The following is a 25,606-nucleotide window of genomic DNA, read 5'->3' as shown; positions in this document are numbered from 1 at the left end:
GCATCCTAAAGCCAGGGCATCACACTGACTGCTATGGCACTACCTAAGCCGTGGACATTATTTATCTAAAACTGAAATGGACAAAAATACTATCAATCCGATATGAAATGTGTCTAAGGTCAAAACAGGGCCATAGGTCAAACAAAAAATGTCTTAGACACAGTGATATAACAGTTATGAGGTGAAAGGACCAAAGAAGCCCTTTGTGATGGGGACACGAAAGGAGCAGTTTGAGTGTGAAGCAGCAGGGATGAGGATCTGAATCATAAAGCTTGATAATCATTGGTTCTCAGCCAGGATGCAAGTTTTTTTTTTTTTTTTCCTGAAGTACAAAGGTTAGAGGGTGTGTGTGTTATTCTGGATCAGGATGGCTCATTTCTTCAGGTTGAGAAGTCCTGTCTGTTTTAATTCGGCTCCCTAAGTGTTCTCTGTGTGGTATTGTATTATTGGTCACCTTCCCTAAGTCGTCCCTAATCTTCCTCTTCCTTAGCTGCCCAATGATACATTAGCACTTAGTTTTCATTGAATCTCCCAACAGTTAAAATATGCTTAGGTCTTTCATCTTTTTTTCATGTCCTTTTTTATTTGTTTACCTTTATCTGATCAACTTTTTCTTTCTTCATCTATGTTTTCCACATGCCAGTTCCCAGTGCCCCATTAAGTCATGGTTCTGTAAGCCATTTTATTATTAACCTACATCTACTTAAACTATGCTCACCTTCATTGTTTTTGTTCTGCATTTGTGTTCCTATTGTACATTTACAACCATGAGGCTTCAGCCTACTGCCTTTGTTTCAGGTGGAAAAAAAGAGGAGTCAAAATTACAGGATGGAAATATAAAATCCTTTTCTTTAGCCCATCATCAAATCACAAATATAGAAAATTTGACATTGCAACTGCAGAGACGGTGTTTTTTTTTTTTTTTTTTTTTTTTTTTTTTTCAAATCTTATTTCTTGCTAAGTCAGCATGAACCACTAACAGNATCAAATCACAAATATAGAAAATTTGACATTGCAAGTTCCTTGCGGGAAATTCTTTTTTTTTTTTTTTTTTTTTTTTTGTTCAAATCATATTTCTTGCTAAGTCAGCATGAACCACTAACAGCTAGCTCGCACACTTTCCACACACGCTAAGGGTTCCCATGGTTCGCCCACACCCATTCCTCCATCTCTGGTTAACTTTCTTCGCCTCCGTAATCACATAGGCACGTCTTTGCACTGAATCATGCAGTAAATCTAATGATTGGTGGCCTCATTAACAAACTTTAAAACCACGATATGAAGACGGAGAGGTGCGAATGATACAGCAAGACGGTTAAATTTTTCAGTTATAACCCTGGTTTTTACATTGAAAAGGTTGGAAATGTGTTGATGTTGATATTTTTGAGCCTGTTTGGTAAGAGTGTGATGATAAGATTTATTTTGTGTGGTGAAATCCTGCTAGTCATCCTATTTCTATACAAGGCAAATATTCACCACAGGAGACAGTCTAGACATACGGATCTATATGCTTTCTCCTTGTAGCTACTTGAAAGTGCTTCATCCTACTCCTCCAGGAGGCGGGTATTTTTTGCAAACTATTTTAGGCTTTATATATGCACAGATGGGGAATCCATTTTCATTCAAACTCTCCTCACCCAGACTCTTTCTTTCTACTTGGTTCAACTTGTCTTGAGCAAAGGTTCTTGATGAGAATTTGTACTTTATTTGTCCTGTGGGGATGTCGTGTAGCAGGGGCATATTTATTATAGAGTGTTTTAAGTTTTTTTTTTGACAGCATTAAAAGAATGTATTTTTTAACTAAACTAGACCCCAGAGCTTTACATGTTATGTCATGAGAACATGAGAATGAGACGATTTCATGAGGCAGTAGCTAGAGTAAAGTTTATAGAGATAAAGAGAATAAAAGCTTTGAAGATCAGCAGGTTTTTGTTAGTAAAGCTAAGCAGGCTTGAGGCCTGTTTTAAACTTATAAATGGAAAACACACAACTACAGAGGAAATGGAAAGCTGGGTGAAAAATAGAAAAGTGAAGACAAAGTGTGACCCCTTAAGGATTTACAGCTCGTAATAGCAGGGAAAAGCTGGAAAGTGGGAAATCAGGATTTATGACAAGTGCTATTCATGACGAAAATGCCTATTCTGGTACGAAATGAATACTTCAATTAGTGGGACTATATAATAAAACACTTCCTAGCACTCACATTCCTGCAACAAATAGTAAAAAAAAAAAAAAAAAAAACACAGCTAGAACACCCACTGTCTGACAGAGGAGACTCTATGAAGTCATCCAGAACTGTCTCAAAGAACTGAACTGGGCGTCTCTTTTGATTGATAGGAAGCGGACGATAACAGAGTACTGATATCTTTCTTCAAAAAACAGCATGTGTGAGTTGGAACTGTGCTGTTCTTAGAAAAGGTCACTCCACCTTCAAGCAAACTGCTTGGTGTCATTGGTAACTGGAACGCTCTTGGTGCAATCAATTTTAATAGGAGCTGGAAGTTATAAAATCAAAACTAACATCCAATAAAGAAACTGTATTCATGAACCATCTTGAATGAAATATCCAATATAGTCTCCACTATCAGAAAATAAAGTTGCCAACTTAAGAAGCAACTTGACAATTGAGAGATTTCTCTAATGTCCCAAAATATTATTGAACATTAACAACTATTTACAAGATGGAAAGATGCTACAGCTTGACGTAAACTTGCGACTGTGAAACTGCAACAAAAAATTAATGATATTGGATATACAGATTTTTTATAAGGTATTCTGATAGCTAAATAATCATTTCTTTAATATACGGGGAAAAAAGGCTTTCATTGAATATACCTTAGTCTGAACAAATAAAAATTAGGTAAAAATTAATTTTTTTAAGGTTTGCATTTTTAAAACGAAAAGAATTAGCATATATTTAGCATTAAAATATTACAATGAGATATAAAATTATGAAACCAGCTCAAATCCGATCAGTAACCAGTAACCAAGAGTAAATCTGTTTCATCAACATGGATACCACAGACATGAGTAAATCCAGTAAACAACCTTTCATTTCTTTTAGTTTATTTTTTCTATTTTCCAGTGAGTATAATGGTCAGAGGAGCCCATTTTTCTAAAATAAAAGAAAAAAGTTCAAAGATAAAAAGAAGAAATTCGTACCTCTTTCACACTGAGGACCAGTGAAACCATAGACACAGGCACATCTGTTGGGGCCAATGCAGCGACCACCGTTTTGACAACCATTTTCACACACAGCTAGGAGACATGAGGAATAAATTCAACATTAATTTCACATAAGTTGAGTTTCATTTTCTATCTATCTCAAACACAGAGCTGTACTCACGCTGTCCACAGTGGTTCCCAGTGTATCCCTTTGCACAAGAACAGGAGTCCTCCATGCAGCTGCCTCCATTCATACATCTGATGTTGCAGGACTGAACTACAGGAGAAAAGAAAAATACAATAGTATTCCAATCTTAAACTTTTAGCGTAAGGCTAAAATTAATTTGTTTCTTATTTACCTGGTTACTGTTTTTATTTGTTAGGATACCCCTACAGGCAAATATATTGTCAATATTACCCTTTTTTTTCACTGGCCAGAGTGTGAACCTTCAACAGTGCCTGTTGAGTTTCCATTGACTCACTGATGGCAGGAGCTATGCCTTTAAGAAAGCAGCTCCAGCCATCAGTGCTGTGCCACTATCAACCATTACTTAGTGAAACTGCCTCATTAAGGTTTTCTGTATAAATTTTAAAATACAGTTTGGCCCAGAAATATTTGGACAATGACACAATCTTTAGGATTCAGGCTCCGAATGCCACCGCATCTGTTTGAAGTGAAACAACAACAACATAATTGAAGCGCCCTTTACATTTTAATTTGAGGGAATGAACAAAGATATGTTTTTAAACATGCAAGGATTGTAGCTATTTTTATGCAGACATTCCTTTAATTCAGGAGCTTAAAATTATTTGGACAAATTACACCTTAGTGCCTTTGAAGCCATGTATACCCATGCCATCAAACAAGCACCACCCCGTTTTACAGAAAATGGAATCCTCTGTAAAATAGACACTTCAGAGACATAGACAGGTATTGGGTATTGCAGGCTAACAAATAACCCAAATGACTTCCCATTCCTAAGGGGTGGAACAGTTTGTCCAGTTCAATTTGCATGTTTTCTAAGCCAAAACGAGGTTTGTTTCTGTGGTCCACTCTATCAAAGTATCGTGAACTCAACACTATTTCTGAAATTTTGAATTGAAAAAGCTTGCTGGATTGTAAGCGAAACGTCTTCAAGTTTGGAAACAAAGTCCAGTGGATTGTTTTTTTAACTTTTTTGGAATTACTATGACCTCCATGACTGAGAATCTTCACCCACCACTGGGGCCTTGCCACCGAGGAGCTTTTTAACCACCTCAGTGACCTCAGCACCAGAGATGGGAGAACCTGATCTGGACCCCAGGCTCTGCTTCCTCAATGGAAGACGTGATAGTGGGATTCTCGAGGTCTTTGAAGTACTTTGCTCACTGACACACGACGTCCCGAGTCAAGGTCAGTAGCACACCACCCCTACTATAAAGAGTGTTGATACTGCAGTGCTTACCCCTCCTGATACGACGGATTGTGGACCAGAATCACTGCAAAGCCGCATGGAACTCTTCCTATGGGCTAGTTTTTACCTCAGCGACCAGCTGAACCACCTGCCGCTTTGACTGCCGGTACAGATCAGCTGCTTCTGGAGTCCCAAAGGTCAATAAAGCCCGATAGGACTCCTTCGTCAGCTTGCCAGCTTTCCTCACCGCTGGTGTCCACCAGGGTGTTCGAGGGTTTCCGTCCCAACATGCACTGACAACCTTCTGGCCACAGCCCTGACTAACGGACTCAAAAATAGAGGCACGGAACATGGTCCACTCAGACTCAATATCCCCGACCTCCCTGGGAATGTGTTTAAGCTCTCCTGGAGGTGGGAATTAAAGTTCCTTTTCACAGGGGACTCTGCCAGACATTACCAGCAAACCCTCACAATACGTTTGGACCTACCAGGTCTGACCAGCGTCCTCCTCCACAAATGGAGCAAAATCACCACCAGGAAGTGCAAATTCTGACATTTATTTGCCATGTTAAAGCTTTCAAACCAATGAAGAGACTGGGCTCAACTCCTGCAGAGCTGAAATAAAGAGCTGACAACACCCCATCTTTCAATAGAAGCTCTTACTGCTTCGAGCCAAGAAACTAACGAGAGCTAGCATTCTTCTTTGCCCCTCTAGGGCTTATTTGTAGAGCTCCCCCTACAGCCTGGTGGGAACAAGTTCAGTAGATATCAGCGGCTTATAGCCCAGTGCAGCTTATATAGAGGTAAAATTCCAGTTTTTTTCAAAAACCTTAGTGGGCGCGACTTATAGTGAGGTGCGCTCTACAGTCCGGAAAATATGGCACCTTCCATGCTTTTCTCTGCGAATCTTTGCCATAGTTTTAATCATTATTTCACCTCCTTCTATCTGCTTCCCATTCTCAAACCATCTCTGTTTGTAGCTTTTCCCTCTTCAACATTTCTGGCATGCTGTGAGGAAATGATCAACCCTAGTTTGTAGTGGAGTTTGCCCAATAAACATTTTCAGAGTTTACACACTTGGCAGCAGGAGGTATTTTGGTCACTTAAATCCTCTGCTTACCTTTGATGGAATTCCCATCTGTGAGTAAAAGAATGAGTAAATTCTCAGAAAGACTTACATTGTGGATGTTTTACTGGAAGCTCAGATTCTTTTTTTCTTATTTTTCTGCATGAGTCAAATCACAACTACTCTTGGACATATTGGAGCAACTGTAAGGCAGAATAATAGTCACAGCTTTAATTTGTCCTATGTACTTGATTCAGAGCATTTAGATGAAGTTCCAGGAAACATGCTCGTGTGAAAAACTTGGCAGCCTTCATGTACAGACTTGGCTGTGGCTTATGTCTGGCACTGTATGATGATAAATTAATGCAACTACTTTGGGCCTCAAGAGAAGCATGACTTTATAGGTCAGTGTGCTCATGTCTTTCTCACTCTATTTCTTGTCCACTTTAATGCCAGAGTGAGCATGCTTTGTCTTTGAGTTTCATCCTCAATTTTATATAAAACATGTGGTCACTCATGTGCAATAGCACTTCATTCTTTTCACTTTTAACCAAAAATGTAGACTGGGAAGTGAAACATAAAAAATAATTGCATTGAAGGATTGCCTTTTTTCTTGTTGTTAAAGAAACCAAGAAAGTGTTCAGCAAGACTTCCCTAAAGCAGTTATATAAAAAAAACTACAAAAAAAAAAACTCCCATCCTCGAATAACAAAAAAAAACATACCTCTAAATGGGTCAGTGATGTATGGGGAAATACTTTGACTAGGGGAAGTGGGATGCTTCTGTCCAAACTAAACTCTCTGAACCCAGAAACAGGCGGATAAGAAGAGGAAGGACAAAGGAACTGCCTGGAAAGCTGCATGGGTGCAATGACACTACTGGACCTCAGTAACCATACATCAAACTTCAATGTATTGCACTGGAAGTTTACGCAAGGAACCACCAAAAATTGCATGTGATTAAAATCAGAAGATTCTGAAAAGGATTATGTATCTTTAAGTTCATTAATGGCCTAAACTAGTTAAAAAATACACCAATGCTTAATTTAATTCCAACAAAAAAACAAGCTATAAGGCCTCAAAGGTTTGAATAAAAAACAAAACAACAATATAAAATCTTAATCCTGACGACCAAAAAACAATACGACAAAAAAAAAAAAAAAAGAAAGTAGCCAGGAGATCATTTTAGAGTTTCCTATAAGTCTTTCAGGGGAGACAGATAACATTTGAAAGAAGCTATTTTCTTACGATCATAGTCTCAATAGCATAGTCTTAATTCAAAATACAATGTTACCACCAAGACACCATCCATACCAAGTAGGGTGGTAAAAGCCTCATGCTGTTTGGTACACTTATCCAACAGAGGAACTAAGGCTACTCTGGGAGGTGAGTGGAGCTAAACACAAGACAACCCTGAAAGAAAACTGTTATCTCTTCCTTAAAACATCAGTTCACCTTCCAACTATGACAAGTTTTACATAAAATCCTTGTTACTTGCAAAGGTCCAAAAATGCTCCAGACACAAGCTTTGATATTTTAATTTGACTTCTATCAGCAGAGTGCCTGTTACATATGGAAGTCAAGGTAAAGTACAGAAAAAGAAATATATTGTCTGGGAAGGTAATTTACATAAGTTTTATATGATATTTAAAGTTTTTCATCTTTCTTCTGAAGTTGAAAAGTTCAGTCTAGGCTAATAGAAGTAAAGTTATCCAATAGATGTTTTGCCTCTCATCCAAGAGGCTTCTTCAGTTCTACTGATGATGGGGAACACTGCCATTAATATGCTGTAGGTATATAGCATAAGGGGAAAAATAAAAGGTGGCTCTGATCCCTCCTACTTTTTAAGCTTGACCATGACCCGGTGACTCAGAATCTTCACAGATATCTTTCTTCTGGGGTTTTTATTCCTGAATATTGTTATAACTCTATTAATTACTTTACTTAAGTATTTAAAACAACAGGGTTTTCAGCTATAGTTTACATTGTGGTGTGCTTCATTGCATCATTATTTTTAAATAGCAAAACATTTTTTTTACGATCAGTTACTCAGTTTAGTTGTTTCTCCTTATGTTTACCACATAATTTTACTCTTACTTGAATGATTTATTAACTTAACTCTCAAGTATAAATATGTTAAGGTAGAGGTACCTTTAGCACAATTTTTGGGTACTCTACCCACTGTTTATGTTATATAATGGCCCAGTCAAAGTCCAGGACTAAATGTTACTGAGAATCTGAGTGATTATTTTAACTTTAGCAAAGAGGGTCTGGAAACAGACAAAGGAGTCTGAATACAAATACACACCACACTTTGCAGAACAAGAATGCTTCTTTTCCACCATCATGCACTAGTTTTAATTTGTCTGTTATAAAATCCGAATGACCATATGTGAAAGTTCAGTTTGTAACTATAATTTTGAAGGTTCTGTGTATCGCAAACTGCCTTGTAAGAAAACTTATGTTAGCATTATGTTGACACAATGCACCTCTGTGTTCTGGTGGTGTTGTCGGTGAGCTAATGACATCTGGCTCTTTTTTACGACAGGCTGAGAAACACGGGAAGCTTGTGAGGGAGAATGTGTATGTGATGGAAAACGGAGGAGTTTTTAATGAATTTGCATAATCCCCACGGATAGGAGACAAGTCCAACTCAGTTAAAACATGAACATTGGTCTATGTCTTTAATTCAAAAATCTGAAACGTGGTTGAAGCCAGTCTTTCCATTCAATAAAAAACATGAGCCCTCTTGTTTCTATGACATTAATTCTGAACCGCACACTTATCATCAGTTTTCCTAGTAAATGGGAGTAATGTATTCACTTAAGCTGTTTGCTGACCGCATACCTAAAGGACTGAGCATTACTTTGTGGTCAAGGAGACAGGCCATGTTAAAGTGGGATGGTTTCTAATTAAAACACTCCGTCTCTGCTTTTCCCAGGACTAAGTGTTGCTCCCAGTCAATCACCAGTGGAAGCCTGTCCCTCTGCAGACATCTGTTTCTCTGCATTAGGACAAGAAGATCTCTGGTCAGAATTTGGTAATTATGGTTATGGGAATACCATGCTATGAAGACAACCTGATATGAACCTTAGCACAGCTGCTCCATCCTGAAAGTGTTAATTAGAGAAGTGACTTACATCGTGAACTTGTGTTGTCTGAAAAGTGGCACGGATCTCCATAAAACATGACTCATGTACTTGTAAAACAGTCTTGGCCTTTTTAAATGTCTGCAGAAAATCAGTTTTTTTGTTGTTCACTGAAAAAAGGTGCAGAATGCAAGGGCAAGGAATATAAACATTATAGCTTTGTTGATGAAAAAACATTCACCAAAATGTTGCCAAAGCAAAAGTAAGAAAGAAATGTGCTAATTTATTCTAACCTCTGCATTCTACAGGCAAGGCGAAAGACATAAAGATGTCCTCAAAACCTGCAAACCAGTGTGCCAGAATTAGGCCATGTAATTAAAGCTGGGGAAATTGGTGTGTTGCAAAATAAATCTATATAAAGCTGCAATTTGTTTTCAGCTGCACCTTATTATCATGTTGAATAGTGAACTCTCTCCAAACGGGAGTTAGAACCATTTCTAGAGGACACCAGTTACGATATAAGTACCTACTTTAGTCATGATTTAAAGGCTCTGAGATCTGTTCTATGAGGAGCTTTAACAAATATTTTGTTAGAAAAAAATTAAAGATTAAGAACTTGAATAAAAAGAGCTTCATTTTGTGTTGGAAAAGCAACTATAACAGAAGTTACTCTATAGGAGGGGAAGCTGTATGTTAAAAATGTTTGGTGCAATTAAACAAAGTTGAGCTTTTCTTACCAAACTGATATGAGGGCTTCATTAGCACCACTTCTGTCTGTTCCCATCACTTCGCACACAAACAACTACAGCATGGCATGTCTGCTTAAGCTTCTACCAATTCTACCTCTGACAACCTGTTATTAGTCTACCATCAGCTACTTTGGTATCAATCTTTTATTAGAAGGTCAAAAGCACAGCATGGTGCTTTGATGATACCAACATTTTTTTAAGTTCTGCTTATTAAAACAGTTTTATTTTATTATCAGCAGTATATTAATACATAAATTATTCTAATGTCTTTTCATAAAGCTGGGAAAATAATCCAGTTGTGCAGTTTTTTTTAAAGTGCTTTCAGAGCCAAAAGATTCCCTCATTGTGTGTCAGTATAAATGTATAAATGTGTGTCTATCTGTGCATAGAAATTAGAGAGTGAAACTATGTGCCTTTGCAGGCTTAGTGGAATGTGAGCATGAGTAACGGCTCTGGCTAGGCCCACATGTGACTGATGAGCAGACAGTGGACGACTAAAGCTGTGAAGCTTAACACGTTGCACTCTGTACTTTCTGCATGCTCCCAAACACAAGCTCCCTACACAATGTCCAGTTCATGACTGTTTATACTGAAATAAAGTGGTAATCTCATAAAACTTAAGCTGATTTCTCACACCCTGTAAGAAACACTTACAGCAGCACTACAAACACACTTCTTTAGTGGTCTGTAACTAAGCCCAGACAGAGCTAAAGCAGCTGGATTTTCAGTCCAGTCCGAACAAACCCACTGACCTCCATGCTGTCAGGCAGCCATAGCTTCAATCATTAACATCTCATATGTATGTTAACAGGAAGTCTCCCCGCAAATCTATGTTTTATTACAGAAGCAAATATTTTCAAGTTTAAAAAATGAAAATTTTTGTTCTGTGAGGGAAAATCCCACATTTAATCAGTAAGTATTCTAACAAAATCCTGACAGGCACAGCTACTGATACCCCTAAAAATCCCTTTTAATTTTTTTTAGGGTTTTACTGTAACCTTTTCTGAGTTTCTAAACGTTGTAATAAAAAAACTTTTTTTTCTCTGGACTATGAATACAACAAATGATTTATAGCCATTAAAGCTCATCATCAGCTGCTCTACTAGGAATGAGAAATAGAAAAGTGCAGCCTTCTCATTTACGGTAGACGAAGGCTGTTCTTAATCACATAAAAAACATTTGCATAAGGCACTAAGGGAAGTAGATAAATGGTCTTTGGCTGAAGTAATGCAGCAAAGTAATGCATCTTGGTACCAAATCTTAATAACCACCAATAGATGCTACCTATATGTCAACCCAGGAATCATTTTCTGTCCTTTCATCTCAAAGCATTGAGGAACAGAAAAACTCTACTATTGTGTGTGCGTGTTGTCTGTTTATTAAGTCCTACAATTGGTATTAAAGAATTTAAAAATGTGTTTGTTTTTATTGAACAATTTAATTTATCTAAATAAAACTCATAAAATAGTCAGTTTTCGAACATATTAGCGGTTAAACAGCAGTGTTAGTAGCTTTATATAAATAACCACTACATTAATTGCTGTGTAATGTAGATTCTGTGCGACATGCTTTTTTTCTGATATGTTTCCCATCAATTGTTGAATTTTTTAGCTGCTTAAGTTCAGCAACCATGCATGATAATGTTTAAAGTTTATATTTCGGTAACTGTGCATGTTTTTGGAACTACTCACTTCCTCCACCTCCACAGCTGGGAGAGAGCTGGCCGTTGGAACAGGTGCACATGTTGGGTCTGGAACAGAACCCGTCACCACAGGAATTCCTGCAGATTGCTGATGAGAAAAAAAAAAACAAGAGTGGATTGAAATAGTTATTTCTTTGTCTTTTTGGCAGCCACAAATACAATTAAAGCTACTAAATTGAACGTCAATAGAAGAAACTTACGAACAATACACTGGTTCCCTCCAGACAGCGTCTTCCAGCCTGGGCAGCAGTACGAATGGAAGCGAGAGCCACATACATTGGGTCTGTCAGGAATAAAAAGGTGACAAGAAACATTCTGTAAGAAAATCCTTAAGAATACTTAGTTATGAGTTACCTTTTATTACAAACAATTTAAACATTCAATTAAAATGAGGTATAGAAGGTCAAAGAGATGAGACTACATAAAGAACATTGTTTTGTTTTCTTTTAATGACCAACTGTTAAACTGAGAAGAGTATTTCCAGTGTTTCCTTACAATCTTCCCACAAACCCAACCAAAACATTTAAGATTATTACTGGTTGAGCAAAAGTAACTAACTTTGAATCAGTCCGACACATGTAGGAGTCATCTAGGCATACAGAGCCCTTGACTGCCTTGGCAGGTTAGCCACAAATTTTCCCTGAGAGGAAATGGCTAAACCACATCTAGGGATGACTGACTCCACTAACACACACTTACAAACATGGTTTGAGTTCTGCAGTGGCTTCACAACATTATGTTTTAGTCATTTATTTCTAATTTCAGATCTATTTATATCTCATAATGTTTTCGAGACAGAATAATAATATAAACATGTGTTTATCACAAACTTCTAACGAGGAATGTCTGATTTTGTGGCCAGTTCAACAAAAAAATCTAAGCTCAACACTCAGAAAAGGAATCCAGCTATGTGGTTGCAATAAAAGACTTTTAATACAATATAAAAATGAGGAATTGTTGTCATTTCACTTGGTGGTTCATCTTTTGCTTTTGGTGATGATGTGAGCAAGCAGCTACAAGGTAAATGAGGACACTTGTGGTAAAGCAGTTTAGTAAACTGATAATATATCTTTAATGTGTAAAATTTCTGCCTGATTATTACAATTTACCATATTCTTAATGGTTTTTTGTTTTGTTTTCTTTTGTCACAAATATATCCAACAGGCCAAATACATAATTAAAATGTGCAATCTGCTGTTGACTTGAAGCGGCACTTGAAATATAACATCCTACCTAAAACCAACCAAGCATGCCTTTTGATTGTGATATTGCATCCATTGAAAGTGTGATGCAATATATTCTGCAGCTCTATAAAAGACCATGTGATCGATAACTAACATACTTAAAAATTATATGCAATATATTTTTATGCAAATTTAAAACAAAATTTGTAATTATTATAATTTTTACAAAATATTAAAAAAAATGTCAAAAACATAAGTTTTCCAATGAGATCTACTCCCTTCTAATTTTTCATTTTCTTACATATATACTTAACTATTTAACTGAAGGCTTAATAAATAACATAAAATGTCCTCTCGATGCCAAAATGCTTTTATTTGGCAATATGTGGAAACTGGAAACTTAATTGGACTCACATGAATGCCTCCTAGAAAAGAAAGAAAAACTATATTCAACAGACACTTTGAAACAGAAATGGATGCTGGAGTTTGATCATTTGTATTCACAGTTGTAGAGCTAACAGATCTAACCAAATTAGCAGTTATTCAAAGAGATAAAGTTTGTTCATAGTTTGAGACAAGCAATTTTCCGAGCTCCTGTTTGTCATAGAGAGATACTAACTGAGAAAATAGTTAATATGATATATGCCAAAAGGAGAACATATAGGTCTGCAGGCATGCCCAAAATGGGCCCTCGAGGGCCACTGTCCTGTGGGTTTTAGAGGTCTCCCTGCTTCAGCACAGCCTATTTCCATGGATAGCTGATTACCATGCTTTTGTGAACAACAATCATCAGAATCAGCTATGCTGAAGCCCAGAAACATTAAAAACCTGTAGGACAGCGGCCCTCGACCGGTTTTGTACATGCCTGGTCCAAATCACTGTAATTAGTGACTTTTCCGATCTCTCTAGACATTTTTTTATAAAGAAAACAACAACTAACAAATTCATATTCAAATCCTCAACACTTAATTGATCTAGCCAACAGTTGGAAAATCAGATATTTTGCTTCCATAATGGCTGGTGTGAGATTGCTCTGTTATGGCAGGCCATTTTGACTTTTTTTTAAATCAATCTCCTCCCTGTTGTTCCATTTGCAGATGTCTAAAAGTGCATCATTCCTGGTCAAAATCGCATTCCCAGTCAGAACCATAATAACAGATTTTTGCCAACAGTAAAGGAATTTTCGAACGTCAAAAAAAAATTGTACCAGTAAGAATAAAGTTTTATATACCTAGAAATGTTAACACATTTTAAGTGGCCGTTTGGACATTTATCACCTTGACTGAATATGTATTTATGATATCTGAAATACATTTCTTCCTAGAATATGGAGATCTGAAATTTACTTTTAGACATCCAGAATGTCTATTCTAGATGTGGAGAATGTCATTTTGTGTGAAATGGTTTTTTTGACAAGGAAAAAATTTTTAATATCATTTTACTAATTTCAAAGCGGCCTGCCGTAGTCTGTTATAGATTCGTTCACCTGGTGAAAATTAAGTATAAACATGTTCAAAAAAAGTAGGACCTGTGCATCATCTAATGGAGTTCCTCCTCATTCTGATTCTGTCTTCAATTACACAGTGAATACTAAGTGGCTGTCGGACTTGCGGCTGTTTTCTATTTTACTGTTATCACACATCAGTTTTCTCTCACTCATATCAAGTTCAGATAAATACCTGTAAAATAAGTTTTTAATGCTGCTAATACGAGGAAAAATAAGGCAGTGGATGTGTGTGATACTGTTCATTACAATAACTTTCTGAATATTAAAGGGCATCTATACATGTTCTGAGAACCCTCACCCTATATATAAATATTGAATTCTCTGTGAATTAGTGCTGCTTATTCTTTTAATTGGATCCTCTAATTGACATGCTATGTTTGTGTTTCTGATACCTAATGTGTCTAACAGACCAAGTGATTGATTTCCTTTTTGTGGCTCATATAAAACTATGACAGAACTATGCCAATTATATCTGGATGTAAAACAACGTGATTGGCTTTAAACGATGCGGAGACAGATGACGCACTGTGTTTATTGAGGAAAACCTGCTTACCTGTTTATCTCTGGGGTGAATGTTACTATGGCAACAGAACCAGAGGTTTAGTAAACTCTCTTTGTTATAGGGAAAACTCAGATGTCTTACAATAAAGTAAGAAACTGCACTTTTTACGCCTGAGTCTTACAAATATTACCTCCCTTTTGAATAGGTGAACAGAATCCAAGATGTCCTTCCTGCTTGTTGATCACTTTAATATTTAATATTTTTTTAAATCGGATAAAAAAAAAAAAAAGACATGGCAATTTTTTCAATGTCTTTGAGAAACAAGAATTATTTAATTTGAAGTCGTTGCTAAAAACTGACCAGAAAAATTTCCATTTTCAGATTTTCTTTTGCTGGTCCTCATTTGTGATTACATGTCAGTAATGAAAAACTTTTTACCCCATTTATTTACTGAATCAGAGCTAACAAATCCATGTCTTAAAAGGGATCCAATGGCATGTAATCAAATTTTATATGGAATGTGGTTGTTTATAGGTGAATGGACCAAGTTAGAAAAGCCATACTTTTGATAAGGACTGCTGTGTCCTACAGATTGATTCTGTTGGCTTTAGTCCAAGGTGGCAGAGACCCCTGGATAGGTGTCCAAGCATCTATAGAAAAACTGAGCGTAAGTCCAGTTTGCTCTGATTTAAACCTGTTTTGTGGTAAAGTTATCACAGAATCACACTCCGAAAACCTTTAATCTCCAGTTTCACAACAGTCGGTTTAATATATACAATTCAAAGGCCTTGATGTCTTGAAAACTCAAAATGTTGATTGAATGACATTTAAGAATGTGGCTTAACCTAGTCATAAAAAGCCATGCACATTTTGTGCTAACTAAGCAGCATAGCAAAAATATTTTCATCTTTCCAGCAGAAGTAAAGTTTTAATTTTATATCAGGTACTCAGGAGACAGTAACTCCCCTTTTAGGCCAGCAACGACAAGGTGTTCATGTGATTTCTGGATCTGAAACACTAAATTTCAATCTGCAAAACAGAAACTGGAAAAAAAAACAACAACAAAAAAAACCAGACGTTGTAACCACTTAGAGGACAAGAAAAAAAGAACCCATTTAAATGTAAAAACAAGAAACGTGTGAAAACATACCCTGGAGGTAATAGCTGTTACTTTTAGCATGTCAGATGAGTTGAAAATCTGTCATCAACTCATAATTTCAAGGTTTTTTTTAACCCTTAACCCTCAAAGTGTGGAGAGGGGCAGAAATGCCACATTTTTTGACTGACTTGTGGCCAAATCTTTTAACACATTTACTGACTTGGAAAAAGTCACTAAGTCATGTTCCTTTGTGTAGTTGATTGATGCATTTGCTGACACATCTTTATAAACAGTCCTTTGTGTATCTATATATCTATATTGGTGACGCAAACAATATGAGTTTGATTTTGCTGTGTATTTTTTATTTTATTATTGCAAATCTGACTGTTGAACCTTAAGTAATGCAAGGAAATGTAAACAACAATGAGGCAATCTGACCCACATACTTGTCTGAAAATCTTTGACAGGTCTAACAAAAATAATTCCTTCTTTTTATGCTGCCCATCCATGGCTGACTCATATTAGAGACTAGTAAATCAGATCATATTTGTCATTCTACACTTATTGAAAATTCATGGCTTGAGTTTGATCCAAATAAGGCATGAATTTTGACTTACAGGCTTCAGTATCTGTTAAGATTTTTTTTAGTTACACTCTCCCACTGTTTAAGGAGCCTTTACTGAAACTCTAGAGAAAATTACCAGCCTTCTAACTGATTGAGCATAAGGAAAGTGTTGCTACCCAACCCCTTGTTGTTGCTGCACACTGCTAGTAAGCTGTCTAAAGTGGAACACATTTTCCAATCACTTAAAGTAAAGTCAATTTTTTTTTTAAATACACTCCAATTAAGAAAAACTGTCATATTTTAAAAAGTAAAGGACCAGCACTAACCACAATTGCTTTGTTAAGGTACCGGTAAGTTAAAAACTAAAGTTAAGTAACATGTCTATAAGGCAACAGACCGTTTTCTGAAGTCCCCATCCCGTTCCCCTCTTTGAAAACTACTGTTCTATATAATTAAAAAAGAATGTTATAACTACTCTATTTTTCTTATGTCTATGTGAAAAATAAAATAAACAACCCATAACTCTGATGTAATGGTATAATTTTTAACAGTAATTGACAATATATTAGATATTTTTGCAGCATTGGAAATAGCTAGTGATTCTCATTTTCAACAAAAATAAATAGCATTTTTATCTAAGGGTTTAATATAAAAAGAATCCCATACTGAGCTATTAACTCCTATTAAATTTAACCACAAGAAAACTAAAAAAACTTGGAAAAAGGAGGATTTTTTTTGCGTCTCCTATATTATGTTTGAATAGATATATTGTATATTCAGGCATTCCTCCAGGTCTTCAGGAGAATAGTGACATTATTCTGGAAGAGGCTCCAGTGACTAATGCAATTTTCTGGTTTGGGCCTCACTGTCTGCCAGTGCTTTGCAGATCACTGCCAAAAAAGGCAGTCACAAAAAAAAAAAAAATGAAAGAAATTTGCACTAAAAGAAGAGATTTATCAGATTTGTAACCTGAAATTAAAGAGATCTTATCAGAAAATGCATATATACAGCCCTTCTTTTATTTGGCAGGGAAGTAGAAAGAAAAAGGAAGCAATGGGAAGGGGGAAAAAAATTGTTTTCTTTCCCTCACACTTTCCCTCGCTCCTTTTAACAAGCAAACAGTCAATCACTGACGGAGTAAAGCAGCCCCGAAAGTCATTAAGCCAACCTGAGGTCTGATCAAATACCACCCTTGAGTGGACTTCTGCCAGCCTACAGCGCTCTGCAAGAGCCAATAAATCAGAGTTGGTAAGCATCAGACCCAGAGCTATGAGCGAAACACCAGGGAATAAGGTTTTCAGCCAGCAAATAAACACTACAGCTGAGCTCAAGGCCAGAATAATGACCATCATTAAACCTACTTCTCTCCACATCCCACCCAGAGAACCTGAGAATCTGAGCTGCTGATAATCCTCTGTATGTGTGAAACCCCCAGATAAAAGTTCAAGCATGAAGAGGTTATGGTTAACTGGGGAGAACAAGCCGTACCAAAAATTTGACACCTCAGAATAATATTTCCAATCTATATGAATGGTGGTGAGATGAAACGGCTCTCATTAAAATGGCTAATATAATTCAGTTCTGAATCTTTTTTAAGTAATAAATCTCCCACAGAAACTAAGAATAAATGTAATGCATAAGGCTGTATGCTTTGGCTTAATGCATGGGTTCAGTTAGGATAATTCAAATAAGATGAAGCAGGCGACACCAACAAATTCAGCAAAAATTATTAAGGATTTAGAGCTTTTCTTTAAGCTTTTCTGCTTCATGGTAGTGACATTAACATAAAATAACGATATTTGAAGAGCCCTTCTGAGTCTAATTAAAAAGAAACAAACATTCTCAAAACAAGTTAGCATACAATGGCTTTCAGAATTGTTGTTTTTTTTTTTTTTGCATAATCAATTGTTTCTCATTATGTCATGAATAGCATTTTTTCATGTATTTTACTGGGAGTTTGAGTGATCGAACTACAGACAACCAAGACATGATAGGTTTATTCCAATGACATAAGAACTGATAGCATTTTTCCTAAGATCTGATGATGTCCTAAAGTTTACACTATAAGTAACATTATCATGTAAACCAGGCAACACAGCAAAGGGCTCTAGGATGAAATTGTGGACCATATTGTTGCATTTTCCTTCCTCTTGACTATCATAAGCCCTTTTTCCCTTGCCACTCAAGAGCCTGGGGCTTTTGAAAGCCCAGGTAGTGCTTCCATATACATTTATCTGGGTAAATTCACTTTCCCACTGCTTCATTTTCCTGTGGCTTCAGTCCTTCCACAGACCCAGTGCTTTCTGGGCTTCTCATGGGTGGGTTGTGTACAGCTGCAATGCTATATTCCACAAACAGTGAGAGTATCCTAAAAAGGTGACTGTACAAATGTTTTTCATGCCATACATTTGTACCAAAATAGGTTTAAGATGTTTTGAATGAATCATATAGTTTAAAAAAAACTTTGGCCAGATGCAGAGCGGGGAAAAAAAGTCAAATGAACTTTTTATTCTTAGCGATTTACTTATATCTGTTCGGAACTGCAGGTTAAGGGAGAACCAGTTATGTGTTCTTATTACCGCTACCCACTATACTTAAGGGGTAGTTTTTCTCAGGGTAATTGTTGAGGGGCTTCCATAGTAGTGGGAATATATGCTAAAAAAATTACCCTGGATTCTTATTCCCTTGGTAATACAAATCCCGGTGCTTCAAATCCTAGGGATTTCAGAGGAAAAGGGTCTATAACCTGCAATTCTGTTATTCTCAAACAGTGGTGGAAACAAAACTGAAAGCCAACTTTAACAAATACAATAAACATAACTTCTTTCATCCATTTTCAGTCATATTTTGGTAAAAATATAAATTTATTGAAAATACAGAATAAAAGATTTCAAGAATAGTGGTCAATAGGTTGCAGCCAATCACCTTCTCAGCGTGTCATCCGGTCTGCAGAGAAGGTGATTGGCTGCAACCTCCCATCTCTCCAGGAGCTGCACGCCTCCAGGACTCTGAGTCGTGCAGGGAAGATTGTGGCCGATCCCTCGCACCCCAGTCACAGACTATTTCAGTCACTACCCTCTGGCAGGAGGCTGCGGTCCATCAGGACCAGAACCTCCCGTCACAAAAACAGTTTTTTCCCATCTGCTATCGGCCTTATCAACAAGGCCAAGACCCGCCCGTGAAACTGAACAATGTTTCTCTCCCCCATTCAGGATTTCTGCGTTACATTAACGCACAGTCTACTGTTTGTATATAGCTTCTGTGTATATATATATATATTTATATATATTCTATCTTATTTTGCTATTTTGTTTTGTTTTTTGTCTGCACCAACAACACCAAGTCAAATTCCTTGTAAGTGCAAACCTACTTGGCAATAAACTTGATTCTGATTCTGATTCTGATATGAAAAGATATTTACATATTGGTAGCATACTTTAAACAGGAAGCAATAAAACTTTAATGTAAAACATATTATTAATTCTATAAAGGCATTTTTCCAGTTACCACCAGGGCCAATATTTAGTTTGTTTTCATTGAAGTAAAGTTGTCTGTGGTGAAATATGAACCATGATTTGTATTTATAGAACAAAAACGTTTATCTATAAAAGTTTTTATATTTCAACTTTAATTCGTTTAGGTTAAATATTTCCCTTTCTGGAAATATGAACAAATCTCAGTATTTTTAAAAGTCTACTATTTTAACAATTAAATCCAGTCTTCAACAAAACTTAAAATCTAATTCCTCGCATTCTTCGATTTTCAGGCAGCTTTGTCACCCACAGCAGTGAAACAGATGTCTCTTTCCATATCCCCCCCACTGGTGATATAAATACCTCATTTCCTGTGGCTTGGCATTGGGGGGAGCCTAAGCTGGGACAGATGGGACACTGATTGGAAAAACTGATGGGAGCACCAAAACCTCAAAGAAAACGTTCTTTGTTTTACAATAAACTGAACTTTTTGCGTCTTTAGTCCATAGTTCTGCACCACATTGATTGAGATTGGTTGACAGAGTAGAAGAATTGGACAGCAGACAGAAAGACAGGACGGGGGGTTAAGAGGAGACCATAGCTAGGGAGATGCGATCCCTGTTTATAGTAGACATTCCTCCAACACATGTTTACTAATAAAAATGAGATGTAAAATATGTGTTAATATGTAATCCCCCCTTTTAGATCAATACAGTGAGCTTGTAATATTACAACACAGCAATCCAGGTTGTATGTTAGTTAGAAATACTTGTTACTCATCAGTTGATGTTGCCCTTAGAAGCCCCTTTTTATTTCACATCCTCATTAAGATTTCCATTTGTGGTAAATAAACAGAACGTTTTAAATGTGCTGAGCAAACTGTTAAGGTGGAAGATGTATTGCTTGTGAGTGTAAGATAAGGACGGTCTAAGCCGTCAAGAGGTGAAAAAAAAACAAAAAAAACACAACTACATTGATGCCTTATTCTAAATTTGAGATCTAAGAGAAGAAATTAATCTTACCCTTTAAGAGTGTCCTGGCCACGGCGGCGGACACGCTGGGCTTCCCTCTGGTCTACGTTCCCAGTGAAGCGGCTAGCTTGGTAAGGTCCATTTCCAGTTTGAGCACCAGTTACCTGTACGGCGCTGAGACAAACTGCTGCCCATCCCAGAAGCACTTGAGCCAACTTCCCTGATCCCATTGGTCGGCCTGGCTTTCCCCCCAGCTGAAGCTCCCCTGGTTTACTTAGGCCTTCTCCTCCCCTCTCTGTCTGTAATGATGTGGACCCGCACAAAGTCGCAGGACCAAATCTATATCCAGACTGGGCCTGGTGTTTACTCTGGGGGAGGGGCTAAAGAGGGAGAGATAAAAAGTATATGTCAAATATAAAAAATTAAAAAAAACATCAACAAATACAACTTTTTAACAAATCAGATTTATCCTCATGTGAAATTAACTATTTTACTATTTCCAAAGACAACAGTTCATAAAAAAATAAAACATATGATTATCTATTTCTAGGGTACCGGTAAATGAATTATGCTCAGAAGCAGGGGCCTGCAACCTGCAGCTACAGAGAGCCAGACATGTGGCTCTATGGACCCTCCACAAATGCTATTAATGGTGTAAAATATTAAAGAACTGACTAATATACCATAAATACAAATATCACTCTTAGAACATTTAATGTTTTTTTATAACTTATATTTGAATTGCATTTGATATTAAATTAACCAGATATATTTTTCTTGAAAATTCTATTTTATTATCATAATCTTTTTCTTTTTTTACATCAAATAATTGCTTATAGAAGAAAATCAATGCTTCATCTTTATGATTCATTTTATAGTTTTACTAATTTTGAAAACTAAAAATACAATAGTGTGAATTCACAATACATCATCTTAAGGCACTTTACAGAGACAATTCATTCAAATCATACAGTCAGATTGGTTCAAAGTTTTCTATCTAAGGAAAACCAGCTGATAGCACTGTCTCATTGACTTGACAGCAATCTCTCACAACAAGCATACATGTAGCGACAATGGAGAGGAAAATTCCATTTAACAGGAGGAAACCTCCAGCAGAACCAGGCTCAATGTGAGCGGCCATTTGCTGAGGCCAACTGGAGTTCAAGAACACAGAATCAGACATGCAGAAAGAAGCAGAGATACAAACGGTATCCGTCAAATAGCTCGACAGGCGGCCCTAACCAGGAAATACACTGACAAGCCCAAAGCCAGCTCCCATCTCAGAGGAGGAAAGAGAGCATATAGAGTAATAGAATGATGCAGAATGATGAAAAGTGGTCCCTATGTCCTCCAGCAGTCAATGCCTAGAGCAGCATAACTATATAGACAGCTCAGGATAAACTGAGCAACTCTAACTATACACTTTTAAAAGTGGGAAAGTTTTAAGCCAACCCTTAAAAGCAGATGGGGTATCTGCCTCACGGACTAAAACTGGTAGTTGGTTACAAAGGCGAGGAGCCTGATAACTTAAAGATCTACCTCCCATTCTACTTATAGAAATTCTAGGAACTACTAGTAAACTAGTACTAGGAACAATCATATCTCTGATATAAGATGGAGCTTGACCATTTAAAGGCTTTATATGTAAGAAGGAGGATTTTAAATTCTATTCTGAATTTAACAGGAAGTCAATGAAGAGTAGCTAGAATAGGAGAAATATGATAAAAGATTGAAACTCTAGAAACCTCTTTGATTTGATATCTAAATGACAGGTCTGATAAAAAAAAGAACAAGATGTTTTAATTTATAATCTGAGATCAATTTAGTCCCATCCAAATTAAGTGAGTATCTAATCAGCTGCTTTTTTAAAGACTCTGGTCCAAAGACTATAACTTGTGTTTTGCCTGCATTCAGAAGCTGAAGGTTAAAGTCTTCCAGGTTTTTAGGTAGTCTATGCAATGGGTTAGTTTAATCAGGATATATTTATAGACAGATATAGCTGAGTGTCATCAATGTAACAGTGGAAATTAATCCCACACTTGTTTAATAATTCTACCAATTTAAAGCATTTATATACTGTAGTAAAGAGAATTTAAACCAGGCTAGTGCAGTTCCCTTAATTCCTCCAAAATATTCAAGTCTTTATAAAATAAATTTATGATCGACTGTATCTGTACATATATATGACCATTCTCTGAGACCATAAGAATATCAAGTGATTTTGACCAGAGCTGCTTCAGCTCTTTGATGAGCTCTAAAACCAGATTAAAACTCTTCAAATAGTTCACTATTGTGTAAGTGGTCACACAACTATTTCCTTGAGAATTTTAGATAAGAAATTAAGATTTTATATAGGTTTATAATTGAGTCATCTTGGGCAAAGGACGGTTTCTTAAGTAAAGGTTTAATTACCGGTACACCTACTGTACCTTAAAAGCCTGAGGTATATTTCCCTGTAACACAACTAGGTTTATCGTATCTAAAATGGAGGAGGAAATCAGAGGGAACACTTCCTTAAATAACTTGGTTAGAACTGTATCTAACATAGTAGTTAAATGCTTAGAGGAAGATAATAGTTTTGCTAATTCTGAATTTAAAAAAACAAGCTAAACTCAATGCAGATTCTACAGTTATCTCAGATGCTGCCACACTTTCAGGAGATAAAATCAATTATATTTAGAAGGATGCCAATTATCTTATTTTTAACAATATCAACCTTAATATAAAACATCCCATACAATCCTTACTGCTAAGAGGAGGGGGAGTGAACGGTTCAACTGAGCTATGGCTCTGGATGAGTTTGGCAACTGTATCAAAAAAGAAATACAGAATTATTCTTATTCTCCTCTATTAATGAGGAGAAATATGCTGATCTTGCTTTACAAAGGGTAATTTTAGACAGCAGGGAGCTATTTTTCCAGAGTAGTAGGATTCCCGTAGGCATATAGAGTATCATTTTCTCTCCAGTTTCCTAGCATTTTGCTTCAAAACAGGGAGCCAACCTTCTATTTTTAAAGTTCTTCTTTTTCATAGGGGTTACCTTGTCTAAGGCAGTACACAGGGTACTAGCAATCACATCAACAAAATGATCAACTGTGAAGAGGAATAAATAAAATTTTGCCCTTAGCAGTATTGCTCAGACGAGATATTAAGTATTAGAAAGATAGAAAGATATTGTACTATCAAATCATGATCTTCTGAAGTGAAACTTAATTTTTGGGGAGGAGATCTCCGTTAAAGTAATCATGAAGATTGTCACTTATATTAAAGGTTACTAAAAAGTGGTCAGAGAGGACAGTGTTTTGATGAAATACTGTTATTCCTTTATATTCAATGTCATATGTAAGTACAAGGTCCAGAATATGAAGATGAGAATGTGTGTGACCATTAAGATTTTGAACAAAGCCAGTCGAGGTTAAGATAGTATTAAAGGCTGCATTTAAACTATCACCTTCAATGTCAGCATGGATTTTAAAAGTATTTAACCCTGTCAGATAGGAACTCTGAAAACTGATCTTTAAATTCAGAGTAAGCAACTGATGGATGATACAAAGTTACAAAAAGAAGAGGTTTTGTTACAAACCTCTTCTTTTGCATTTTTGATGAGGGAAACTAGGGGTTAAATGTTCAATAATGATCTGGCTTTGGAGTAATCAGTAAGTCCAACTGAAAGGTTGTTGCTTCACATCTTCCTTGCCCAGAATGTCTGGGTATGTGAAAAGTTTAATTACTATCGAGAGTTGCCTCACTTATGCTAACATACCGGTAATCCTCTTGTTGGAGCCAAGTTTCTGTAAGGCAACATAAATCAGTTTTACTATCGCAAATCAAGTCATTAACAGAGTTTTGAAAAAAGAGATGTTATGTTAAATACGCCACATTTAATTGTTTTAACTTTTGGCTGATTGGAGTTATTTTAATTTCGATTAGATTATCATGATTGAGCTATTTAGTATTCTTTTCTGACCTATTAAATTTTTGTCGTGGGCAAGACATTGTCTGAATGGAGTAATAAATGAGTAATACTAGGGAAGCTGCCAAGAGGTGTGTTAAACTACAAATGATCTGCTTCCTGATGGGTACCCTGGGCTGTCTGGGTTTTGGAGGATTTATACATTTGGCCAGATTCCTAGAAAGAAGAGCTACAACCTCCAAAGTCGGATGGATACCGTCTCTCAGAGCAGGTTTACCCCCAAAAGAATTCCAGTCAATCAATGTAGTCCACATCGTTTTCAGACACTACCTAGACAACCAGCGGTTGAATGACCACATGGAGCTTAGCACGTTATTACTGATCAGATCAGGGAGGGGACCAGAGGAAATTATGGAGTACGACATTGTTTTGTTAAACTTACACACCGAACACTACTTTTAGTGACCTCTGATCAGCGTAACCGTATGTTATCACCACTGATGTGAATAACAATCTTACTGTATTTAATGTTATCATTATCCAGCAGTTTCAGGTAGGATTTGATGTCACCTATTCTGGCCTATGGCAAACATTTGACTATGGTCCCTGGTGTCTCTAATGCCACATTTCTGACTATCCAGTTGCAAATTACCAGAGAGGGCTTCACATTCGCTACGTATGACTACGCTTTCTGCGTACCTTCATCCAGTCGCCTGGCTGCTCAGTACCGGGCTGAAGGATAATTACGTGAACGTGTCCCTGGTCCTGATGATTTGGGCTGTTAACTATTGGACCTACACTCCTTCATGTTCCTTCATGTTCAACAGCCCAGAGCTGGGACTCAAACTCTGATGCACTCACCTCCGAAGCAACAAAAAATACTATACAAATTAAACATACCATTATCGTAAAGGAGGGAGAAGAATAACTCAACATCTGACGCAGATAGCAGGAGAGAGGAGAGGGTGTTTTAGAAAGAGTTGGGGGAGAGAGAGAGCGGTCAAGTCAGTGCTAAAGTAATGCCAGTCTAGGCTAGCAATCTCTTGCTACCGGAAATAAAAATCATGTTAACGGAACAAGTGCAGCAGTAGAAGATTTGTTTAAAAGTACTACAGTTAGAGTGACTTAGAGATGTCCCAGAAAGGGGAACTTAGTTCAGATGGAAATAGCCTGAACAGCACCAGAGAACGTTGGTCAGCAGCCAAAACAGGAAGTGACCACAATAAGT

At 36.8% G+C, this 25,606-nt stretch overlaps 1 protein-coding gene across 1 annotated transcript in view; it reads right to left on the bottom strand.

Moving 5' to 3' along the window:
• LOC107100843 (fibrillin-2-like) overlaps nt 1–25,606 on the bottom strand; it is an 86,918-nt gene that overhangs the window by 54,501 nt on the left and 6,811 nt on the right. Inside the window, exons 2-6 of the mRNA XM_015399498.1 lie at nt 20,517–20,845; nt 11,365–11,447; nt 11,154–11,252; nt 3,347–3,442; nt 3,163–3,258 (exon numbers count right to left, since the gene is read on the bottom strand). Of these exons, the coding sequence (XP_015254984.1) occupies nt 3,163–3,258; nt 3,347–3,442; nt 11,154–11,252; nt 11,365–11,447; nt 20,517–20,695 (553 nt within the window). The 5' untranslated portion in view covers nt 20,696–20,845. The remainder of the gene's footprint in view (nt 1–3,162; nt 3,259–3,346; nt 3,443–11,153; nt 11,253–11,364; nt 11,448–20,516; nt 20,846–25,606) is intronic.

Source organism: Cyprinodon variegatus, unplaced genomic scaffold (assembly GCF_000732505.1).
Source record: "Cyprinodon variegatus isolate N-32 unplaced genomic scaffold, C_variegatus-1.0 Scaffold30, whole genome shotgun sequence".
Lineage (NCBI taxonomy): Eukaryota > Metazoa > Chordata > Actinopteri > Cyprinodontiformes > Cyprinodontidae > Cyprinodon > Cyprinodon variegatus.
The sequence above is the reverse complement of the archived record's forward strand: the minus strand, read 5'-3'. Positions and strand labels throughout refer to the sequence as shown.